The following is a 15,899-nucleotide window of genomic DNA, read 5'->3' as shown; positions in this document are numbered from 1 at the left end:
AAATAGAGCTATGAAAAACAATTTATATATAATATAAATCTACTTAAACTCACTTTTTTATGTCTTTAAGTACCTAACACCCTACATGGCATATAGGAAGCACACAGCAAATGCTGTTGAACTGAACTAATCTGTATCTTACAACAGTAAAAGTGTTTAATTTTTTAGGAGATTTAGAATTTTCTTTTTCTTTCAGAACTTGTCTTAGGATGATTATTAGAAATGGAGAGTGTAATGTTGGTCTTGTTTTTGTTGCTAAGATAATTTTTGTTTTATGATGTTAGGTTGTATGAAGTTAGGTTGTTTTACAATGTTGGGTTTGAAAATATAAAAATCTTTAAATAACTGTTTTGCTGTGTCAACGTTCAGACTTAACTTCTCTGTATTTTGGTTGCTTAATATGGTGGTAGATTTCCATGAGTGTTAAATGTTTAGTTGACTTACTAAAAGCAACTTATGTTTTTCTATTGAAGTAAGAGGCTCAACTTAGCCTTGAATTGCATGTTTTTAGTTGAAACATATTGGGCATAGGGAAATTCAGGTACTACAAACATTCATTTGTCAGGAGTAAGGCTGAATTTTCTCTCTTCATGAAACCACTTCAGCTAAATGGAAGTCTTACCTTTTTCTGTCTGAAGGCACGATATGTTATACCTAGCCCAAACTGGCCAAAATTAGTTTAATTCTGGGTAAGTGGTTTGATGTCTAGTTAATGTATGATATTCTTAGCATTTTTTTCTTTCCTTTTTCTAGAGAGCCACTAGAGCAGAGTTGCTAGTGAACAGTTTAATTTCCACATACGTCACAGAAAGAGAGCTAAAGGGCTCTGGTTATCATCCACAGACTGACCAGTCAACCCCTAAATAACCTGATATTAACTCCACAAATGTTAGCTAGATTGGACCATGTGTAATCTGAGTCAGAAGTCGGAATCAGAAGAGATAAATGATGCGTTATCACTCATCAGTAATGTCTGTAACAGTATTGTAAAATTGTTATACTTTACCTTTCCCTGTCGACCACATCCATCCTTACCTCTCTGATCACCTTACTATTTAAGGACAGTCCCTCTACTCTACCTATAGTATTTATCTCGATGCTTCCTGGTCCTTGCTTTTTCTTTTATTATCTCCTCTCTCCTTCATATATAAATGCCTATCATAGTGCCACACATACGGTAAACACGAGTTCATTATTTTTATTTCTTTTCTAATGTCATCTTCCCCCTCAGCCTATGAACATAGACACATCTTCATCTTTAAAACCAAAAACCATATACTTCCTCCATATACCATCCTTTAGCTTTTTTTTCTTTGACAGCCACCTACATTTAAAAGGCTATACTTAATGTTGCTTGCCACCCGTTCAGGATTTAACAGAGTTCTTATTTGTCTTTTAACCTAGTTTGTTTGACCTGTCTTTAGTATTTCTTTTTGATATCCATCTCCTAAAGAAATTCTCTGAATTTGAATGCATGATATTACCTTTTATTCCAAGGATTTTGCCTCTTTCACCAGTCCTTTTTCTGTCTAATTCGGTTCCTCTTTAGGGTTGCCACATTTGGTGTTGCAAATTGTACACAGCTCTAGGGGGCATCATTCATATCATATGTTGTCTGTGTGACAGGCCATCCCTGGCACGGTGCAGTGCAGCTTCACTAACTGCAGCAGCTCTGCTCAGACCTTAAATGCATTGACATTCACTGAATTTCTGTCAGAAGACCTCTTTTATCATACCATAGTAGGTGTTCAAAATTAGGTGATTCTATGCTAATCCTCTCCCCCAGCTCAAACTGACACAAAATATGCCATTCTGTATTTCTAGACTAGACCACTTTTCTGAATTCCAGATTTTTCATAAATTTCATGTAGGACTCACCACCTCAGATTAAACCAAATCTTTTTGCCCCTCCTTCTCCCATCCCCTCAACCTAAACGGTCTCCATTTCCTGTATTGCCTATTTCAAGTACCATCTAAGAGCCATCCTGAGTTCCTCCTCCAGCCTTTCTTCTCTTGTCTAGTTAGTCAGCAAGTCTTGCAGATTCTGCCTCCTCACCTGAAGTTTTCAAACATTTTGATCTTGGTACCCCTTTACATTCTTGAAAATTATTAAAGACCCAAAGAACTTCTGTTATATGGGTTATAGCTATTAATATTTGTCATATTCGAAATTGAAATAAGATTTTAAGGTATTTTAAAATAACAATACAAAACCATTGTATTTTGACATGATTAACACTTTTATGAAAATAACTATATTCCAAAACAATAAAATTACCAAAAAGAGCTGTATTGTTTTTTATTTTTGCAAATTTCTTTACTATCTGACTGAATAGAGGACAGCTAAATTCTTGTATATTCTTCTGCATTTAATTTATTGTAATACAATGTTTGGGTTGAAGTACATGAAGCAAATTCAGCCTCACACAGATACATAGTTGAAAAGGAGTATTTTCAGATCATTAATGCCACATCAAAACTTGACCAGTGGTGGTTTAAGTCTTAAAGTTTAATGATAGAATCTGAAACTATATCAGTGAACCTTTTATAATATTAAAATCTTTCAAATGTAAATTTCATGCATTTTGGTCATTTGGAAAATATTGATTCACTGAGTTATGCAGATCTTCCAAATGTTGACACATTTTATTCTACAATTTTTTTCAAATCACATTTTTTAAAACATCACCTATCTTATAAGAAAAGCCTAAGTATTGGGAAGCTGTCAACTTCGTGGTGTCAGAGTCAAGTTTTCCAAGATTCTAATTCTTTATCGAAAGCCCAGATTTTATCATTGGCCGCAAATACATTGTTTTCCTTAAAGATGCAGCCTTCCTTCATTCGTTTTTCAGAAAACCTCTGCTTGATAGCTGTATTAGTCCATTTTCATGCTGCTGGTAAAGACATATAGGAGACTGGGCAATTTACAAAAGAAAGAGGTTTATTGGATTTACAGTTTCACATGGCTAGCGAGGCCTCACAATCATGGTGGAAGGCAAGGAGGAGCAAGTCACATCTCAGAGAGAGCTTGTGCAGAGAAACTCCCGGTTTTTTTTTTTTTTTTTTTATTTTAAGTTCTGGGATACATGTGCAGAATATGCAGGTTTGTTACATAGCTATGCATGTGCCATGGTAGTTTACTGCACCTATCAACCCGTCATCTAGGTTTTAAGCCCCACATGCATTAGGTATTTGTCCTAATGCTGTCCCTCCCCTTGCCCCCCACCCCCAACAGGCCCTGGCGTGTGTTATTCCCCGTCCCTGTGTCCGTGTGTTCTCATTGTTCAACTCCCACTTATGAGTGAGAACATGTGGTGTTTGATTTTCTGTTCCTGTGTTAGTTTGCTGAGAATGATGGTTTCCAGCTTCATCCATGTCCCTGCAAAGGACATGAACTCATTCTTTTTTATGGCTGCATAGTATTCCATGGTGTATATGTGCCACATTTTCTTTATCCAGTCTATCAGGATGGAGATTTGGGTTGGTTCCATGTCTTTGCTATTGTAAATAGTGCTGCAATAAACATACATGTGCGTGTGTCTTTATAGTAGAATGGTTTATAATCCTTTGGGTATATACCTAGTAATGGGATTGCTGGGGCAAATGGTATTTCTGGTTCTAGATCCTTGAGGAATCGCCACACTGTCTTCCACAACGGTTGAACTAATTTATGCTCCCACCAGTAGTATAAAAGCATTCCTGTTTCTCCACATCTTCTCCAGCGTCTGTTGTTTCCTGACTTTTTAATAATCGCCATTCTGACTGGTGTGAGATGGTATCTCATTGTGGTGTGATTTACATTTCTCTAATGACCAGTGATGAAGAGCTTTTTTTCATGTTTGTTGGCTGCATAAATGTCTTCTTTTGAGAAGTGTCTGTTCATATCCTTCACCCACTTTTTGATGGGATTTTTTTTTCTCATGTAAATTCGTTTAAGTTCCTTTTAGATTCTGGATAATAGCCCTTTGTCAGATGGATAGATTGCAGAAATTTTCTCCCATTCTGTAGGTTGCCTGTTCACTCTGATGATAGATTCTTTTCCTGTGTAGAAGCTCTTTAGTTTGATTAGATCCCATTTGTCAATTTTGGCTTTTGTTGCAATTGCTTTTGGTGTTTTAGTCATGAAATCGTTGCCCATGACTGTGTCCTGAATGGTATTGCCTAGGTTTTCTTCTAGGTTTTGATGGTTTTGGGTTTTACATTTAAGTCTTTAATCTATCTTAATTTTTTATAAGGTATAAGGAAGGGGTCCAGTTTCTGTTTTCTGCATATGGCTTGCCAGTTTTCCCAGCACTGTTTATTAAATAGGGAATCATTTCCCTATTGCTTGTGTTTGTCAGGTTTGTGAAAGATCACCTGGTTGTAGATGTGTGGAGTTATTTCTGGGGTCTCTGTTCTGTTGCATTGGTCTATATATCTTTTTTGGTACCAGAACCATGCTGTTTTGGTTACTGTAGCCTTGTAGTATAGTTTGAAGTCAGGTAGTGTGATGCCTCCAGCTTTGTTATTTTTACTTAGGACTGTCTTGGCTATACAGGCTCATTTTTGGTTTCACATGAAATTTAAAGTAGTTTTTTCTAATTCTGCAAAGAATGTCAGTGGTAGCTTGATGGGAATAACATTGAATCTATAAATTACTTTGGGCAGTGTGGCCATTTTCACAGTATTGATTCTTCCTGTCTATGAGCATGGAATGTTTTTCCATTTGTTTGTGTCCTATCTTATTTCCTTGAGCAGTGGTTTGTAGTTCTCCTTGAAGAGATCCTTCACGTCCCTTGTAGATTGTATTTGTAGGTATTTTATTCCCTTTGTAGCAGTTGTGAATGGGAGTTCACTCATGATTTGGTTCTCTGCTTGTCTGTTTTTGGTGTATAGGAATGCTTGTGATTTTTGCACATTGATTTTGTGTCCTGAGATTTTGCTGAAGTTGCTTATCAGGGTTAAGGAGATTTTGGGCTGAGACAATGGGCTTTTCTAAATATACAATCATGTCATCTGCAAAAAGAGACCATTTGACTTCCTGTCTTCCTATTTAAATACTCTTTATTTCTTTCTCTTGCCTGGTTGCCCTGGCCAGAACTTCCAATACTGTGTTGAGTAGGAGTGGTGAGAGAGGGCATCCTTGTCTTCTGCCAGTTTTCAAAGGGAGTGCTTCCAGCTTTTGCCCATTCAATATGATATTGGCTATGGGTCTATCATAAATAGCTCTTATTATTTTGAGATATGTTTCATCAATAACTAGTTTGTTGAGAGTTTTTAACATGAAGGGATGTTGAATTTTATTGGAGGCGTTTTCTGCATCTATTGAGTTACTTATGTGGTTTTTGTCATTGGTTCTGTTTATGTGATGGATTACTTTTATTGATTTGCATATGTCAAACCAGCTTTGCATCCCAGGGATGAAGCTCACTTGATCATGGTGGATAAGCTTTTTGATATGCTGCTGGATTTGGTTGACCAATATTTTATTAAGGATTTTTGCATCGATGTGCATCAGGGATATTGGCCTGAAATTTTCTTTTTTTGTTGGGTCTCTGCCAGGTTTTGGTATCAGGATGATGCTGGCCCCATAAAATGAGTTAGAGAGGAGTCCCTCTTTTTCAGTTGTTTGGAATATTTTCAGAAGGAATGATATCAGCTCCTCTTTGTACCTCTGGTAGAATTTGGCTGTGAATCAGTCTGATCCTGGGCCTTTTGTGGTTGGTAGGCTATTAATTACTACCTCAATTTCAGAACTGGTTATTGGTCTATTCAGGGATTCAGCTTCTTCCTGGTTTAGTCTTGGGAGGGTGTATTTGTCCAGGAATTTATTCATTTCTTCTAGATTTTCTAGTTTATTTGCATAGAGGTGTTTATAGTACTCTCTGATGGTGGTTTTTATTTCTGTGGGATCAGTGGTGATATCCCCTTTATCATTTTTATTGTGTCTGTTTGATTCTTCTCTCTTTTCTTCATTCTTCGTTAGTCTAGCTAGCAGTCTATCTATTTTGTTATTTTTTTTCCAAAAATCCAGCTCCTGGATTCGTTTATTTTTATTTTTTGAAGGGTTCTTCCTGACTCTATCTCCTTCCGTTCTGCTCTGATCTTAGTTGTTTCTTGTCTTCTGCTAGCTTTTGAATTTGTTTGCTCTTCCTTCTTTAGTTCTTTTAATTGTGATATTAGGGTTTCAATTTCAGATCTTTCCAGCTTGCTGATATGGGCATTTAGTGCTATAAATTTCCCTCTACACACTGCTTTAGCCGTGTACCAGACATTCTGGTACATTGTCTCTTTGTTCTCATTGGTTTCAAAGAACTTCTTTATTTCTGCCTTCATTTTGTTACTTACCCAGGAGTCATTCAGGAGCAGGTTCTTCAATTTCCATGTAGTTGTGCCATTTTGGGTGAGTTTCTTATCTTGAGTTCTTACTTGATTGCACTGTGGTCTGAGAGACTGTTAGGATTTCTGTTCTTTTGCATTTGCTGAGGAGTGTTTTACTTCCATTTGTGTGGTCGATTTTAGAATAAGTGCCATGTGGCGCCGAGAAGAATGTATATTCTGTTGATTTGTGGTGAAGAGTTTGTAGATGTCTATGAGGTCCACTTGATCCAGAGCTGAATTCAAGTCCTGAATATCCTTGTTAATTTTCTGTCTCATTGATCTGTCTAGTATTGACAGTAGGGTGTTAAAGACTCCCACTATTATTGCATGGGAGTCTGAGTCTCTTTCTAGGTCTCTAAGAAATTGTTTTATGAATCTGGGTGTTCCTATATTGAGTCCACATATATTTAGGATAGTTAGCTCTTCTTGTGGCATTGATCCCTTTACCATTATGTAGTGCCCTTCTTTGTCTTTTTTGATCTTTGTTGGTTTTACGTCTGTTTTATCAGAGACTAGTATTTCAATCCCTGCTTTTTTTTTATTTATTTTTTTTTTTTTTTTTGCTTTCCATTTGCTTGGTAAATACTCCTCCAGCCCTTTATTTTGAGCCTGTGTCTGTCTTTGCATGTGAGATGGGTCTCCTGAATATAGCACACCAATGGGTCTTGACTCTTCATCAAATTTGCCAGTCTATGTCTTTTAATTGGGGCATTTAGCCCATTTATATTTAAGGCCAAATATTGTTATGTGTGAATTTGATCCGGTCATCATGATGCTAGCTGGTTTTTTTGCACATTAGTTGATGCAGTTTCTTCATAAGGTCATTGGTCATTATATTTTGGTGTGTTTTTACAGTGGCTGGTACTAGTTTTTCCTTTCCATATTTAGTGCTTCCTTCAGGAGTTCTTGTAAGGGCTGCCTGGTGGTGACAAAATCCCTCTGCATTTGCTTGTCTGGAAAGGATTTTATTTCTCCTTTGCTTCTGAAGCTTTGTTTGCCTGGATATGAAACTCTGGGTTGAAAATTCCTTTCTTTAAGAATGTTGAATATTGGCCCCCACTCTCTTCTGGCTTGTAGGGTTTCTGCAGAGAGATCTGCTGTTAGTCTGATGGGCTTCCCTTTGTAGGTGACCTGACCTTTCTCTCTGGCTGCCCTTAACATTTTTTCCTTCATTTCAACCTTGGAGAATCTGATGATTATGTGTCTTGGGGTTGATCTTCTCATGGAGTATCTTAGTGGTGGTCTCTGTATTTCCTGAATGGGAATGTTGGCCTGTCTTACTAGGTTGGGGAAGTTCTCCTGAACTAGGTTGAGGAAGTTCTCCCGAGAGTTCACGTCTCTCTGAAGTGTGTTTTCCAACTTGGTTCCATTCTCCCCGTCACTTTCAGATACACTAATCAATTGTAAGTTTGGTCTTTTCACATAGTCCCGTATTTCTTGGAGGCTTTGTTCATTCCTTTTCATTCTTTTTTCTCCAATCTTGTCTTCACACCTTATTTCAGCAAGGTGATCTTCAATCTGTGATATCCTTTCTTCCGCTTGATCAATTGAGCTATTGATAACTTGTGTATGCTTCTCTGATTTCTCGTGCTATGTTTTTCAGTTCCATCAGGCCATTTATGTTCCTCGCTAAACTGCTTATTGTAGTTAGCAGTTCTTGTAACTTTTTGTCAAGGTTCTTAGCTTCCTTGCATTGGGTTAGAACATGCTGCTTTAGTTCAGAGGAGTTTGTTATTACCCACCTTCTGAAATCTTCTGTTAATTCATCAGTCTCAGTCTCCATCCAGTTTTGTGCCCTTGCTGGAGAGGAGTTGCAATCATTTGGAGGAGAAGCAGCATTCTGGCTTTTAGAATTTTCAGCGTTTTTGCGCTGGTTTGTCCTCATCTTCGTGGATTTGTCTACCTTTGGTCTTTGAGGCTGATGACCTTTGGATGGGATTTTTGTTGGGGGTCTTTTTGTTGATGTTGTTGCTTTCTGCTTGTTTGTTTTTCTTCTAACAGTCAAGCCCCTCTTCTGCAGATCTGCTACAGTTTGCTGGAGGTCTACTCCAGACCCTGTTCACCTGGTTATCACCAGTGGAGGCTGCAGAACAGCAAAGATTGCTTCCTACTCCTTCCTCTGGAAGCTTCGTCCCAGAGGGGCACTGGCCTGATGGCAGCCGGAGCTCTCCTGTGTGAGGTGTCTGTTGACCCCTGTTGGGAGGTCTCTCCCAGGCAGGAGACACGGGGTCAGGGACCCACTTGAGGCAGCCTGTCCCTTAGCAGAGTTGGTACGCTGTGCTGGGAGAATCCCCCTTGTCAGGATCAGCTGCTCTATTCAGAGCCAGCAGCCAGGAAAGATTAAGTCCACTGAAGCTACACCCACAGCCGTCCCTCCCCCAGTTTCTCTGTCCCAGGGAGATGAGAGTTTTATCTGTAAGCCCCTGGCTGGGGCTGCTGCATTTTCTTCAGAGATGCCCTGCCCAGTGAGGAGGAATGTAGAGAAGCAGTCTGGCCACAGCCACTTCGCCACACTGTGGTGAATCCTGCCCAGTCAAAACCTCCCAGTCTCCATAGCACTGTCGGGGGAAACCACCTACTAAAGTCTCAGTAATGGCGGATGCCCCTCCCCTAAACAAGCTCAATCATCCCAGGTCAACTCCAGACTTGTGCTGGCAGTGAGAATTTTCAGCCAGTGGTTCTTAGCTTTCTGGGATCCGTGGGAGTGGGACCTGCTGAGCAAGACCACTTGGCTCCCTGGCCTCAGCCCCCTTTCCAGGGGAGTGAATGGTTCTGTCTCGCTGGCATTCCAGGCACCACTGTAGTTATGACAAAAACTCCTACAGCTAGCTCAGTGCCTGCCCAGACAGCCACTCAGTTTTGTGCTTGAAACCCAGGGCCCTGGTGGTGTAGGCACACGAGGGAATCTCCTAATCTGCAGATTGCAAAAACCATGGGAAAAGCGTAGTACCTGGGCCAGGTAGCACAGTCCCTCATGGCTTCCCTTGGCTGGAGAAGGGAGGTCCCCCAACTCCTTGCACTTCCCGGGTGAAGCAATGCCCCACCCTGCTTCTGCTCACTCTCTGTGGGTTGTACCCACTACCTAACCAGTCCCAATGAGATGGATACCTCAGTTGGAAATGCAGAAATCACCTACCTTCTCCATTGATCTCCCTGGGAACCGCAGACCAGAGCTGTTTCTATTCGGCCATCTTGGCCCCTCCCCGAAACTGCCGTTTTTAAAACCATCAGATCTCATGAGACCCATTCACTATCACGAGGACAGCATGGAAAAGACTCGCCCCCATGATTCAGTCATCTCCCACAAGGCCCATCCCACAGCACATGGGAATTACAGGAGCTACAAGATGAGATTTGGGTGGGGACACAGAGCCAAACCATATCATTCTGCCCTGGCCCCTCCCAAATCTCGTCTCTTCACATTTCAAAACCAGTCGTGCCCTCCCAACAGTCCCCCAAAGTCTGAACTCATTTCAGCATTAACTCAAAAGTACACAGTCCTGTATCTCATTCAAGACAAGGCAAGTCCCTTCCACCTATGAGCCTGTAAAATCAAAAACAAGTTAGTTACTTCCTAGATACAAGGAGGATACAGGCATTGGGTCAACACAGCCATTCCAAATGGGAGAAATTGGCCAAAACAAAGGGTCTGTAGGCCCAGTGCAAGTCCGAAATCCAGCAGGGCAGTCAAATCTTAAAGCTTCAAAATGATCTCCTTTGACTCCATGTCTCGCATCCAGGTCACGCTGGTGCAGGAGGTGGGCTCCCACGGCCTTGAGCAGCTCTTTCCCTGTGGCTTTGCAGGGTACAGCCCCACTCCTGGCTGTTTTCATGGGCCAGCATTGTCTGCAGCTTTTCCAGGTGCACAGTGCAAGCTGTCAGTAGATCTACCATTCCGGGGTCTGGAGGACAGTGGCCCTCTTCTCACAGCTCTAGTAGGTGGTGCCCCAGTAGGGACTCTGTGTGGGGGCTCCAAACCCATATTTCCCTTCCTCGCTGCCCTAGCAGAGTGTTCTCCATGAGGACCCCGCCCCTACAGCAAACTTCCGCCTGGGCATCCAGGCATTTCCATACATCCTCTGAAATCAAGGTGGAGGTTCCCAAATCTCAATTCTTGACTTCTGTACACCCACAGGCCCGACACCACATGGAAGTTGCCAAGATTTGGGGCTTCCACTCTCTGAAGCAACAGCCTGAGCTGTACCTTGGCCCCTTTTAGCCATGGCTGGAGCAGCTGAAACACAGGGTACCAAGTCCCTAGGCTGCACAGAGCAGTGTGGTCCTGGGCTCAGCCCATAAAACCATCTTTCCTTTTAGGCCTCCAGGCCTATGATGGGAGGGGCTGCTGTGAAGACCTCTGACATGCCCTGGAGACATTTTCCCGATTGTCTTGGAGATTAACATTTGGCTGCTCGGTACTTTTGCTGGCTTGAATTTCTCCTCAGAAAATGGGATTTTCATTTCTATTGCATCTTCGAGCTGCAAATTCTCCAACCTTTTATGCTCTCTTTCCATTTTAAAACTGAATGCCTTTAGCAGCACCCAAGTCACCTCCTGGTTGCTGCTTAGATTTCTTCTGCCAAATTGCCTAAATCATCTCTCCCAAGTTCAAAGTTCCACAAATCTCTAGGGCCAGGGCAAAATGCCACCAGTCTGTTTGCTAAAACATAACAAGAGTCACCCTTACTCCAGTTCACAAGTTCCTCATTTCCATCTGAGACTACCTCAGCCTAGACTTTATTGTCTATAACAGTGTCAGCATTTTGGTCAAAGCCATTCAGCAAGTCTCTAGGAAGTTTTAAACTTTCCCACATCTTCCTGTCTCCTGAGTCCTCCAAGTCTCCAGGAAGTTCCAAACTTTCCCACATTTTCCTGTCTTCTGAGTCCTCCAAACTGTTCCAACCTCTGCCTGTTACCCAGTTCCAAAATTGCTTACACATTTTCAGGTATCTTTTCAACAATGCCCCACTCTACTGGTACCAATTTACTCTTTTAGTCTGTTTTCACGCCGCTGATAAAGACATACCTGAGACTGGGCAATTTACAAAAGAAAGAGGTTCATTGGACTTAGAGTTCCACGTGTCTGGGGTGGGGGGGCCTCACAATCATGGCAGAAGGCAAGGAGGAGCAAGTCATGTCTTACATGGATGGTGGCAGGCAAAGAAAGAGAGCTTGTGCAGAAACACTCCAATTTTTGAGACCATCAGATCTCGTGAGATTCATTCACTATCACAAGAACAGCATGGGAAAGACCCACCCCCATGATTCAGTCATTTCCCACCAGGCCCCTCCCACAACACCTGGGGATTATGAAAGCTACAAGATGAGATTTGGGTGGGGACACAGAATCAAACCATATCAATAGCCAAGTTCAAATAACCACACACAGTTGTTTCCTAATGTAAAAGAGAAAAAAGAGTGGTGTCATGAAAACAATGACTGGTTCCACTTGTAGTTCATGCAGTTCAAATAACTACACAAGCTCTTCATCATGACAGCCATGATACTTCAGTTTGTAGCAGATATGCTTTATGCAAACTTACCAGTTTGTCAGATAATATTAAAAATATAAGTAAGAGTTAAGATTTAATAAAATCAGTAATTTTTTATTTTTTTCAATGTGGATATTCTCAAGTGAAACTTTTTTACTGTGGTATGGTGAAGTATAGGTTAGTGCTACTCCTTTGATTCACGCTAAGGTTTCAGCAGTTTTATCCACCATTGCTTTTGCACTATCAGTGCCAATATCCACTCAGTGAAAGAGGTCAAATAACACTTAAATAACACTTTGATATTATGAAAATAGTTTTGACCTCACCAATGGACACCTTAAAAAGGGTCTTGACGACCCCCCAGGATCCATGGACTATATACTTTGAGAACTGCTTCCTAAACATCCAAGATATGTTGCCCTTGCCCACTCTACTTTCTTAACTCCACCCCTTATTAATTCTTACCTTTGTTGTTTTTATAGTTCCCTAACTGGTCTCCCAATCTTCAGTCTTTTTCTCTTCCTTTAAAGTTCCTAGAATACAAATCTGATTTTGTTGATACCCTATTAAAATCTTTCAACATGCTCCAGCACAATTGGATAAAATCCAGATTTCTTCATAGAACATAAAAGACCCTTTATTATCATACCTACCTTAGTAACCTCTGTTCCTGTCAGTACTTCCTAGTCTTTGAGCCAAGCTGAATTTACTGGTAATTGTCTGAACACATCATGGTTTCTACATGATTTCTACATGCTATTCTTCCTACCTGTAATACTCTTACTTCCCACCTATCCCTCTAATTGTACATCATTTTTAAATCACCTTATGTTACCTACAAAATTTTATATTAGAATTTGTTATCGTACTTATATTATAGTCATTTTGCTTATATGTCATTTTTCCCTATTAGATTGTGAGCTGTTTGAGGTCAGGAACTGTGTCTTTCTTTGTATTCCCAGTACTTACCAAGGGTGAGGCATACAGTAGTCATTTAATAAGTGTTTGAGTGTTTGAATAAACTCCATAAAAATTAAAAATACAAATATAATTCCATGGTATTTCATTTTCTTTTCCTTCTAATATAGTTCTTAGAGTTGCTAATTAATAATAAAAAAGGCCACAGATGAGAAGAAAAAGAAAAAAGTGTGTGTGTGTGTGTACATATATATGTGTACACACACACATACACAGTGTGTGTGTATATACACGAAGTGTATACACTGTGCATATATATTATATATAATATATATTATCTCAGCCACTTTATTGGATGAAGCAATGGATCTTTATTTCCATAATTTTTACTGTAAGATTCAGGGGAACATTGAATTTATATATGTTTTTGAAAAGTTGTAATGAATTACATTTTAAAAAATTAACCTCCTTAATTTATTGTAACTCAGTCTCTAATCAATTTAGATGTTTTTTCCTAATTTAGAATTCTTAATGTGGAGGCAAAAATGCCAGGATATTTCCATTTTTTATTAATATTTTAAAACTACTATCTGGGAATATTAGGATTATTAAAATTACTTTTTAAATGTGTTCTATACATTGTTTTATAATAAAACTTGGTTGATTGTATTTTGTTTTTGAGTTTAGTACAGTAAAATAAAATCTTGTTAAAGGGACTTGTATCAGAAGGGTACCTAACTAGAAATCCCACTTAACAGAATCCAGTAATATATATATCATTTATCAGCTAAAAGAACCTCATTCAAAAGAAAACATTTTTTTCTAAGATTTTATAATGTGTAAAACTTTAAAAGTTAAATTAGGCCTGGTGCAGCCTGTAATCACACCTGTAGTCCCAGTGCTTTGGGAGGCTGAGGCAAGAGGATCACCTGAGGCCAGGAGTTTGAGACTAGCCTGGGCAACATGGTGAGATCTCTGTCTCTGCAAAAAAAAATTGTTTTTAAATTAGCTGGGCATGGTGGCACATGCCTATAGTTCCAGTTTCTCAGTAGGCTGAGATAGAGGAGCTCTTGAGCCTGGGAGGTCAAGGCTGCAGTGAGCTGTGATTGTGTCACTGCCCCCCAGCCTGGGCAACAACGAAACCCTGTCTCTAAAAAAAAAAAATAAAAATGAAATTTAAAATGTACATTTCTTATATTTAAAAAATTTTATTGCCCACCATTTGTTCTGCATAATGCATTGTAAATATATATATTTAGATAAATCCAAATCACTTAAAAGCAAATTTTGTAGATTATGCTTTTCTGCCTATTGACCATTTCATTGTTCGTTAGCATAATACTTAAAAGTGAATCATTTGGGGCCTCACTTATTTAGAATTTACAGTGACTGAGTCACTGTACTGAAGCCTAGCTTTTTACAGCCCCTTGCCTAGATGTTGCCTAGTAAATTAAAATAACATGTTTACAAAATTACAAGGGGAAATAAAACTTTTAGTGACCTTTACGTACTTAAATTTTTACTGTATTATAGATTTGTTGATTATAAGTCATGCCTTTAATGCATATTTGTTGATTAAAAACCAACAGTAATTGCAGTTTCTTCAAAAAGATTCTGAATTAATAAGGTATGTATACTATAGTCAGATTTATGACTTTTCCCTTTGGCCAAATACAGCATATTGGGATTATGCTTGGAATTATTTTATCTATTTTGTCCCCATTGCCTTAAATTTTTAAAAATTGGGAATGTTCTCTCATCTCTGTGTCAGTGTTGTACATAATTAGAATGCCATGGTGTACCAGTGAGAAACAAAGTAGAATAGTTTAATTCCACTGACTGATGGAAATCGATCGTAAAATATTAAAAATGGTTACCTAAACTCGGAAATGGGTATATGTAGTTAGTAGATTTATAGGAATAATGGCAAGTCTCATATTTAATTTGATAAATTTTATTTGAAAATAGTTCCCTTTTGTACTTTTATGTTTTTATAAGGAATAATACATTCAAAATTGAAAACCAAAGGATAATAGTGATTCTGCTCATAAATCTGTTTTTCAGCATTCATTTACTACAAACATTTTCATCTGTTAGTTCTTTTATTTCATAATTAATTTAAAAATTCTTCATTTTTTATCTAATTTAACATTTTCATATTTTTAAAGGTCCCCAGGTGCATCCAATTTTTCAACTTTACCAAAGATCTCTCCTTCATCTCTATCAAATAATTATAACAACATGAACAACAGAAAGTAAGCACTGAATCTTAAAAACTCTTTGTTTAATTGATCACCCTATTATGGTTGCAAAAAATCTATTGTATCTAAAATTTAGGATAAAAGTCTTAATGCATTAAAATTGGTTATCTTTTAAATTACTGGTTAGTTCTTCCATGAGTAACTTAACAAAAAAGAAAGCAAGCAATTAAATTACTTCTTGATTTAATACGTATACTGAAAGAAATAAAACACTAAAAAAATTTTATATACTAAACACTAATCATTAAAATATATTTAGAAGTTTGTTAGAACACAGTTTTTTAGGAAGAATTTAAATTCAGATGTCATTTTAGAACTAGATATGTAATCACATATAATATTTTTAAAAAGTGTGTATCAGTGATTCTCAAGTGGAAAGCACACATAAATTTTTGTTTATGAAGAAGGCAATCACTTTTTCTTGAGAAGTTCAGAAAAACAATTTCCTTACCCCTTGCCAAATAAAATTTAGAATCATGGAATTTATAAAAATTTTATTGAAGTGTGTGTTATATTGCTATAAGAAAAACAGTTGAAAGTCAAGGTTACACGGCTTCACTCTGAGTGTATTATCTTGTATTGACTCTGAGTGTATTACCTTGAACATTGACATGTTTTTTTTATTCAAAAAGGTCAAAAGAAAGCCTTTATTATTCGTAATTAGCCCAAATTATGGGAAGAATATTGATCTAGAGATGATTATCCTCCTTTTATTTTTTGACATGTATAGTGCCGTTTATGGATTAGATTGAAAGTATTTAGATATTTGCACTAACATATTAGTATTAGATATTTAATACTTATACTAATTATGTATTACTATTTACTTATACTAATTATAAAATATTAGTATTTAGATTTTTTCAGT

General features: G+C 38.4%; 1 protein-coding gene across 4 annotated transcripts in view; it reads left to right on the top strand.

Annotated features, from left to right (window-relative positions):
- USP15 (ubiquitin specific peptidase 15) overlaps positions 1–15,899 on the top strand; it is a 148,738-nt gene that overhangs the window by 75,730 nt on the left and 57,109 nt on the right. For 2 of the 4 annotated variants that reach the window (XM_012510466.2, XM_030822316.1), the window contains one exon: positions 14,939–15,025. The exons of 1 other annotated variant lie outside the window; for it this stretch is intronic. In XM_012510466.2, the coding sequence (XP_012365920.1) occupies positions 14,939–15,025 (87 nt within the window). Of the gene's footprint in view, positions 1–753; positions 2,286–14,938; positions 15,026–15,899 lie in introns of those variants that run through there. One more of the 4 variants, XM_004089600.1, reaches the window with a different exon arrangement.

Source organism: Nomascus leucogenys, chromosome 11 (assembly GCF_006542625.1).
Source record: "Nomascus leucogenys isolate Asia chromosome 11, Asia_NLE_v1, whole genome shotgun sequence".
NCBI classification, from domain to species: Eukaryota; Metazoa; Chordata; class Mammalia; order Primates; family Hylobatidae; genus Nomascus; species Nomascus leucogenys.
This window is presented reverse-complemented; position numbering and strand designations above follow the sequence as displayed.